We start from the raw sequence: 9,336 nt of genomic DNA, 5'->3' as shown, positions 1-9,336 counted from the left end.
GTCTGTATGTGGGATCCGAACCCTCGGGCGGGAGCGCCGCCACGCTTCCCAAGCGGCGCACTATCCAGTGCGCCACCAGGCCGGCCCAAGGATGAGTATTTATTATGTGCCAAGTACTTACTCTGTTACCTCACTTAAACCCAAACTTACAGGGACCAGGATCAGTATTTCCACTTTAAAAATGGGATGAGGGCTGGCTGGTTAGCTCATTTGGGAGATCATGGTGCTGATAACAAAGTCAAGGGTTTGGATCCCTTAACTGCTCAGCTACCAAAAAATAAGTAATTAAGAATTGGATGAAAAAAAGCCTGAGCCCAGAAAGGAAGTGATTTTTCCAAGTTACACGGCTCAGAGTAACAAAGCTGCAAACAAAACCCAGGTCTGACCAAAGCCCACCCTAGCTGATAGTACACTGGTCTTCCTTCCTGCTAAGGGCTGTGGGCCTGAGGGAGTGGCTCACAGATGGGCATGTAACCTCCAACTGGAGTAAAGCACAGAGCTTCTAATCTATGATTGGAAAAAGAGGCCCTCACATGACCCCTGGATGTGAAAGAGGAAGCAGAGTGTCATCCCAGGAGCTGCTGGCAGCCACTCTGCCACCATTAGGGAAGCCGGCCAGAGGACAAAGCTGGCATGTGGAAGGAGGCCAGGGGAAAGAACCACAGGAAACGAAGCTAGACCCTTGAGCAGGCAGTTCCCCAAGGGTGACTTTTCTACATAGATAGTTTTCCTTTATTGTTTAAACCAGGCTCAGATGCATTTTCTCTTACTCGAATTTGAAGTATCTGGACTGACAAGGCTGACATAGGAGGCTTGAAGGCACATAGCTAGGAAGGACCTTGGAGATGCCTGGCTAAGCCTCAGATTACATAGAGGAGAAAATGAAAACCCAAAGTCATCACGTGACATGTCTGAAATCACATAGGGAATTAGTGCTTGAGCCAAGACCTAGAATCCTAGGCTTTGAGGGGACCTGGATGTCACCTAGTCCAAACCTATTACTTGCCAACCCCCATCCCCAAGCCTATCTCAGATGCTTCTGGATGATGGTCTGATGGTCCCACAGCTTCTGCCCAAGTGGATAGCACCAGGAATGGGGCCTCCCCATATCCCCTGGCCCCACAGCCCAGCCTTTTAAATGTTGCACACTTGTGTTACTCAACCACAGGCCTCTGTATTCCTGAAGCAGCCTAAGGAGAAGTCTTTTGGGACCCCTTGTTTTCTCTTCTTGGTCTCAAGCTGGTGACACCTTTAGGCTTCTCACTACTCATGCCAGGTCTGGAGCTGTGACCCATGCCAGAACACATCTAACATGCAACAGAAACCCATGTGTTGCAGAGAGCAGTCTGACTTCTCTGCCACATAAAGACAGCCTGGGATGGAGCTCATGCTCAGAATGAGCAGTTAGCAGGTGGTGGCAGATGGGGCAGCTAAAAGGGCAGCACAGGTTACTTCCTGTGCTGCTACTTAGCTATTCAACCAGGCTGCTGGGTGTCCCTCGGCCAAGTTCACCTGCTCTTCAGGCAGCTTGGCTTCAAGCTGGGCTCAGTGGGGGCACCATCCCTCTTGGGCGTGGACAGTGCTGTGCTAGCAACTCCCCTACCCCTGAGGGAAGTCTGACCAGAGCAGAGACCAAGACCACATGGAGCTTGGAGCAGCATGTGAGGTCAGAGCATTGGTCCTGCCCTTTCCTAAACCCTGGTTTTGTAGCTGACGAGAGACTTAACAGTGGTCCAGAAACGCAGCTCAATCAGAGGCTCCTGCAGTGGCAGCAGTGCTAAAAGTGCTAAAAGCCAGTCTTTCCAGTGAGGGGTATGGGATTGAGGCTCAATAAGAATCAGCAACCCTCAAAACTTTCTTTCCAACCTGACAACATCTAGTACCTCACTTTGAGCAAAGCTTCAAGGATTCTTTTCACAGGGCAGTTGAGTCCTGCTTTAAAAGAGATATGCTTGTAGAATTTACAGCATATAGAACCCAGAGAATTCACATTATGAAGGGAATGTTGGCTGTCATGGATAGCTTTACAAAAGGGTTTCTTTCCATACAGGTCCTCCTAACCACATTAAAAACCTGATTGGCTATTGTTACCTAAGAGGCAGGGAAACTAATAACAAGATCCCTCAGGCCCTTTAAGATAAAAGAGACTAAATTAATTTTAATGTTAATGGAAATACATAATTAGAATGCCCCAAGTCTGAATAATCTAGTCTTTCAAAACCTCCGGCAAATAGGCATCCAATTCAGAAGAACCCCATCTCCTGGCCAGGCCAGCCCTGCTTGGCTATATGTGGCATTCCTAAAATAGACTGGCAGCACTATCAGATACTCACAGCAACCCATCCCGTGCCTTTTAAAGCCTTGCGCCCACTTTGGTCCAGCTATCCCAGCCTCATCCAGGCCCCAGCACACAGGGCTTTGAGACCAGGAGGACACCCCCAACCATGCTCAGCCTCCCAAGAGAGGGGCCTTGGTGACCATCCTGGACTGGCCGTAAGAGTCTGAGCCACCAAATACAGGCAGAAAACTACCTGTGAGATGAGGGAAAACTATCACGAGATTGGAAAGTGGGACCTTTTGGCAGGAAGAAGAGGATAATAAAAGGCTGGGACGCGGGAAAGTGTGACAAAGTACTGCCTCAGCATGAGTGCTCCCAGCAGTTTGGACAGTTCAGACTGGGTAAGGACCCAGAGAATAAGAGGAATCTTCTGGTTTTCTCCCCAGTTGTCCAGCAATGCTGCACAGGCAGAAAAGGAGACAGGGACTATGAGCAAGAGCCACAGCCCAGAACAGTGAGGGTAACAAGTACCACTGCAGCCCTGAGGACAGCCGGCCATGCTCACAAGGGGGCGCCGTGGGGGGCATGTACGCCAGCCCCACATGGAGGATGGGCCCAAGCAGGCATGTGGACTTGGCATGTCCCCATGGGGACAGTGGGCTCGTGGTCTTGGTCTGAAAGACTCAGCTCCAGCACTCACAGACACGGTGTTCTGAGGTGAAGGGTGAGCACACAGGACCCCTCTGGACAGTACAGTCTGGAGCTCCTACTCGCCTACAGCTTATCTGCTCTGCCTGTGTGCACAGGATGCTCTTCCCCATCTTCCTCCGCTTGCTTTTGCTCAGAAAAGAACCAGATGGCAGCAATGGGAGGAGGGTTCCAGAAGTTTCAGAAGGTTACTCCTTGTAACAGGCCTGTTATCAAGGAGGAAACTGAGTCCCAAAGTCATGCAGACATTATATGGCAGATCTGGGCTCGAATCTGGGATGGGCTCCAAAGCTCATGCTTGTTCTGCTATATGCCCCTTTCTCCCTGAAATTTATTAAGGGCCTCTTAAGTCCCACACTGCTTTGTTCTTACCAGAAGGGCTAGACGTTCTCAAAGCTTCAGAAGACAAAGCAATTCACAGGATTCTTTTTTCAGGGGTATGAAACGGAAAAAGTGGGACAGTCAGCTGGGAAATGCTTTCCCCAGTGCCAGACCATCTCTCGATCTTAAGCCTCTGGCCCAGTGCTTGGCTTTAACCTCACCTAGGAAACACTGTTTCTGCAGCATGCTCTGGCCACACCTCTAGTGCATCCATCCTGGCTGTGCGGTTCTTTTTCCAGTTGTGCGAGTTGCCCATGGTCTGCCCCAGCCATGCACATCTAGCGTAGCTCTCTAATATCTGTCCTTCTCACTCCTCCACCAATTCGGACACAGAAGGTAAGAGCCAGATGGGACTCAGAGCATCTACATCCATCTCTTTAATCACACTGTGAGGTCCCCAGGGGGCTGGGATCTGCCAAAGGCAACAGGTGGAGGCAGCCCTGACTCCCCAACCATCACAATCACCGCACTTTCCAGATTCCCCTGGATTCTGCCAGGGCTCCAAGGAGGAGGAGTCTCATATCACTCTACGAACCAGCCATCGCTTTGTGCCCAAACAGTAACCCATGCTCCAAACAGTGGGCACACAAGCTTGTCGATCTCCTCTGGCCTCATAGGTACACTTCCCCACCAGGCCCCATGCCAAGGAGCCACATCCTAAGATACCACCTGAGATACTAGCTCAGGTGCTGGACACCCACCCTCAGCCTTATTAAGAGAAAGAGCTAGCTACCTCCACCAGTAGGGGCTGTGAAGCTCCTTACCTGGGTTTGGGGACCTCTAGGGGACTGCTACCCATCCTGAAAAAGTTGTCAGAATGATTTGAGGATGAGGAGCTGGAGGACTTGGCTTCTACCAGCCCCTGGTGGGAAGGCAGGCGCTCCTCCAAGGGCTGTGGCCGGTTCCGGAGCACACTCTGGGGAGAGGACGAGTGACTCTTCCTCCTATGGTGGAGAGAGCAGGGCTGTCAGCTGAGGGGCCGTCCCAACCTCACTGATGCTCCAGGCCAAGACTCTACCTCCTCTGGGAAGATGCTGCATGGGAGGGGCGTACCCCAAGCATACCATCAGGCTCAGGGACAGGGCAGCAAGGGCTGGGGCTTCACAAAGCGACTGTGCCATCCAAATCACACTGGCCTACTGCCCTGAGAGTACGTGCTAGACTAGAAGATGACTCTTAAATAGCAGTTTAGTAACTGCCCCCCCGCACTGCCCCACAACAACAAAAAATGTGCAACATTCTGAGCCATTTGTCTAGGGAAACATCACCAGGGCTCAGATCACATCAGATTCTCAAGAGCTCACCTTCAAACAAGTTCCCAATTCCCAATCATTATCCTGCACTTACCTTTTGTTTTTCTCTAGCTGGCCCCTCCACTTCCCATGCAGGACACAAGGGAGCACCTCCAGGGGTTCCTAACGCCAGCCTCCCTTCCCCAACCCCCACCCTGCAGCTTCTTTCTTCCCACAGGAAGCTCCAGCCCTTTCTGCTCCTGGGCCACCAGGGCAGTACCCCTCACCAACCAGATGGCTGGCCTCCGGAGCCTAGAGAAACAGCGGGAGCATGGAGCTGTGCCCTCAGGCCTTCTGTTGGGGGCCCACTTTGTTCTTAGGGCTCCATCTGGCTCCCTGGGGCTGGTGGCCCTGGGCCACAGCTGTGAGCAAGCTTGGTCCCAGTCTGGCTACTCACCAAGCTGCCTGAGTCGGTGCTCCTGCTGGGACCAGTTCCACAGCCTCATAGCTGAAGCTCCCAGTGGCTCCTGGGGAGCTCTCCATGAACAGGGACAAGTCACTGCCAAGGCTGGTAGAGCTGCCACGGTCCTTCCGTCCTGAGGAACCAGAGCCACTGGTCAGCACATTATCTTTTCCCATTACTGATCACCCTCCTCTTCCATACCATACAGCTGGAAAAAGAAGCTTCTAGAACAAACAGTTCCTTCATGGTCTATACACAGAAAGATGCACAGAGAAAAGGAGGTCTGCTGGGGCCCAGAACTCACTCAGCATGCAGATATCTTCCAGGGTAAAGCCTGCATCCCGGGCTGGCAAACTCTTCCTCCTGTAAACAGAACCCAGAACAGTGAATTCTAGATCTAGCTGGTGTCTCTTTTGTCCCCCTCACTCCCACCCTGCCCATCCTGGAAAGCAGCTCCAACTCATGGTGACAGGTCCTACCCTAGAATGTTGCTAAATGCCAGGCCCACTTGCTAAATGCAGGATCTACCCTGCCTGGCTCTGTCCAACACATGGGTGCAGATTTCTAAGTCCAGCAAAGCCTGCCTCCTCATCAGCTTGGCCCCTGAGAATCTGAGTTTGGCCCAACATGCGAGCTTGGATTACAAAGGCACATGAACTCAGAAAAGACACCAGCTCTCATGGGGGTCCTGAGGCAAATGCTAGCCAAGGCAAATGCCTGCACAGTTCCTCCGCTGGAAGCAGATTTCTGCTCCATGGCGGGCTGCCCGGTGTGCAGATGTGCTTTCTGCATTAGTCCAGAATGGCAATGATCAGCTCAGGGGCACGTGGGGTTGGAAGGCCTTCTGTCCTTGGGCTGGCTTCTCCCTGCAGCAACACACCCTGCTCTCCTAGTCACCAGAGATCACTCATTTGCCGAAAAGCCTTTCTGCTAGTCTGACTTACACTGACCCCAACAAGGCCTTCCTTACAGAAGAGCCTCTTCACCCCATGGCCCTCATCAGAGATCCCTACCCTGGCCTCAGAGGGCAGGCAGGGAGGGGAAAGCCAGCCAGCCAACATGCAGGGAAGCAGGGCAGGAAGAAGGTGGAGACCCTCTGCCTGTTGTGGGACAGCCCTTCTCAGTTTTCCTTGGCCCTAGCATGAGAGCAGCCAAGCTTCTGCTTACCTCTGGGTCTTCAGAGCAGAGAATTCTTCAGAGGTTATATGCTTCAAAAAATTGAAGCAGAAGAAGAAAATCTGAAGGCAAGACCAAAAAGCAGCATACAGTGAGAAGACCGCCTTCTCCAGGAAGAAGAAGTGAGGGGCAGAACCCCAGCAAAGGGCAGCTGGCCACTCTGGCCCATCTCCCTGCTAGAGAGCGGCCCCCACGGTGGGTACCCCACTGGACATTCTGGTATATAAATGGTGAGGGTGGTGGAGAGCTTAGCAGGGCCTGGCAGATGCACTTGGGCTGGGACAAGGAAGGAAGGGATGTGTTTTATTCCTGGGAACGCAAGAGGCTAAGCCAGCAATTTTTCAAACCATCTTCAAATTCAACACGTGTTCTCAATCCTGTTAAAACAGATAAAGAAAACGGTGGCTTCTCCCCCTACCCTCCTTCTAAGAGCCTCAGGGAGAGAGGCTAATGAGGAAGGACAGCTGGGAAAGAGATGATCTGGGGGCAGGGGGATCAATGGACAAGGCAGGAACACGATGGAAGGGAAAGGGGTCACATTTTTAGGGGGAGGGAGGAAGCACCCAGAAATAGTGGTTCAAGAGAGCTGGGGGTGGGAACAGCCACTGCCTGGCCCAGAACCTGCCTCATGCAGGAGCTGCGAGGGAAGGGTCCAAATTACGAGGTGGGCACAGGAAGGAGGCTCCTGACCTCCAGCTACACCCCCCTCCATGAGCAGATTCTCTCCTCCCTTCCAGCTGACAGCACCCTGGCCCAGTTGGCCTCCATGAGGTGCACAGAAGACTTCAGTGTCTGGGGTTTGTAAACAAACTCCCCAGTGACTACCAAAGGCATGGTCTATAACCCCAGAAATACCCACGTGACATCCCATGAGCTCATTCCCCAATAACATTTTCTCAAACAAGGAGAGGTTGCCCAGGTCAGGGATGAAAATGTGGTGTTAAATGAAGTTAAACAGGTGTTCTCGCCACAGACCTTTTAGTCTTTAATATGCTACTGTGTTCCTCAAACCTCAAAGGCAGGGCGAGGCACAGTGGTGTTTAATAGGCCTGGTTTTGTTGCTTGTTTTTTTAAAGCATCAATATCTGGAGTATCTGGTGGGGGTTAGAGAAAAGCCCACTCTGAAGGCCAAGCCTGCAGCTGGAGATCCCACTGCTATGCTGAGACACGCTGTGGGTGTGAACTCAGGCTCCACGGCTCAGCCCCATCCTCTACTATGAATCTCTGAAGGCAGAATCTGGCCTGCTTTGGGGGAAGGAGGGAGACTGGCGTGGAGGGCAGACTGTCCTGGATGCCAGCAGGGTCCCAGGAGAGGCTTTACGCACCAATTTCAATGCCAAAGTCGCCACCTCTGACAGAGTTCATGGAGGCCTCTGAGGAACAGGCTTATGAGCTCTGCAGCCCTGGCAGATGCGATAAGTGCTCAGAAAAAGAGATTTGGAAGGGAGAGGAGCAGCTGAGGAGGAGGAACAAAAGGAGGCGGCGTGAGATAAGATGCCCTGGAAGGAGGCAGCCTCAGGAGGGTGAGAGATGTGAAAGATGCTTCAGGAAGATGGGGGCAGGGAGAAGAGAAAGAGCCAGCACTGTGAGCCAGTGCCCATGCCGAGTGCCTGAGCTCGCTCTCAGTGAGGCAGCACACTCAACACCGGAGACTCGCGAGGGAAGCAAACTACCCACGGTCACCCAGGCAGTCAGTGGGACGACCAGAGGCCACACTTGGGCCTGACTCTAGGTCTGCGTGCGGGAAAGCAGGCACCTCCAACAGGCAAAGACTGCACAAAGCAGCCACAGAATGGGGACGTGCAGAAGGCAGTGAGGGGGAGGAATAGGAGACGGATTACACATAAGGAGGAAAAGGAAGGGCATCCAGATAGGAAGGGGAGCTAGAGGCAGCCCAGCAGCGAAGAGTGGGGTGGGACCCTGTGTGCGGGGACTGCCCTGGCATCAGAAAGTGGCTGGGTGGGTGTGGGGAGGAGAAAGTCTGGGAAATCCTTCCGCATTTTAGTTGCAAGAATGAGGGGCTTAGAAATGGACTTGAACTATAGAGGCAGCCCAGCAGCGAAGAGTGGGGTGGGACCCTGTGTGCGGGGACTGCCCTGGCATCGGAAAGTGGCTGGGTGGGTGTGGGGAGGAGAAAGTCTGGGAAATCCTTCCGCATTTTAGTTGCAAGAATGAGGGGCTTAGAAATGGACTTGAACTGGTTCCAGAACTGAGTGCAAAAAACAAGGTTGCCCGTAAGAAGGGGAAAGGGAACTGACACATGAAGGTCACAGGCAGTGCGTGCTGCCTGTACCCATGCATGGGCAAGCGTTCTCTCCACTGCACCGGAGGACCCTGAGGCCTAGAAGGGGAAAGGGAACTGACACATGAAGGTCACAGGCAGTGCGTGCTGCCTGTACCCATGCGTGGGCAAGCGTTCTCTCCACTGCACCGGAGGACCCTGAGGCCCAGAGCGGGGCTACTGCGCTGGTGCTTTTCCTGCATGAGGAGGAGGGGACGGGTGGCCTCAGCCCAGAATGCCCAAGCAAGAAACTGCCCCCAAAGGGTGGAAAGCAGACAGACCATCATTCTGTTCTTCCTGTTAGCCCTGAGCTGTGTTCCCACGCTGTGAGCGGCACTCACCTCCTCTCCTTTGCTGAGCCGATCTACCAGCATGTGGCTGAAAAGAGGAGAGCGAGGAGGTCAAAGTGAGCAGCACCAAGGCAAGAGGGCTGGGGGCCTGGGTCACCAGGGACACACTGGGCCCGGGGCACCAGCAAGTGAGCAGGGCCTGAACAGCAGCTTTGGTCTGTCCCAAGGGGTGGGACTGTCCTTACCTCTGACCCCCGTCACAGGAACCACCACGCCACTCATGTACAGAAACACACTCGCCAAGGCACCGTCCACCCCAGAACCTGACATGGCTCAAAGGCTTACCCAAAGAGGAACCAGTCGTAGGCCACAGTTAGGTAGAGGATCTCAGCAGGCTTCAGGGATGTGTGGATGAGCCCATCCTGGAAGAGGCCACCAGAGACATGACAAGATCAGAAGCTACCTCACTGTGACAAAACCCTCTCCTCAGAAGCTGAACCACTGGGCCGGCCCGGTGGCGCACTGGA

The 9,336-nt window shown here is 53.3% G+C and overlaps 1 protein-coding gene across 2 annotated transcripts in view; it reads right to left on the bottom strand.

The window, feature by feature from the left end:
• The window catches only part of MTMR14 (myotubularin related protein 14), a 45,015-nt gene that overhangs the window by 8,000 nt on the left and 27,679 nt on the right, over positions 1–9,336 (bottom strand). For both annotated transcript variants that reach the window (XM_008577468.1, XM_008577469.1), the window contains exons 12-17: positions 9,155–9,231; positions 8,861–8,897; positions 6,230–6,300; positions 5,367–5,425; positions 5,057–5,195; positions 4,132–4,311 (exon numbers count right to left, since the gene is read on the bottom strand). In XM_008577468.1, the coding sequence (XP_008575690.1) occupies positions 4,132–4,311; positions 5,057–5,195; positions 5,367–5,425; positions 6,230–6,300; positions 8,861–8,897; positions 9,155–9,231 (563 nt within the window). The remainder of the gene's footprint in view (positions 1–4,131; positions 4,312–5,056; positions 5,196–5,366; positions 5,426–6,229; positions 6,301–8,860; positions 8,898–9,154; positions 9,232–9,336) is intronic.

This window comes from Galeopterus variegatus, unplaced genomic scaffold (genome assembly GCF_000696425.1).
Source record: "Galeopterus variegatus unplaced genomic scaffold, G_variegatus-3.0.2 Scaffold1520, whole genome shotgun sequence".
NCBI lineage: Eukaryota > Metazoa > Chordata > Mammalia > Dermoptera > Cynocephalidae > Galeopterus > Galeopterus variegatus.
Note: the sequence above shows the minus strand (reverse complement) of the source record. Positions and strands in the feature narration are given on the sequence as shown.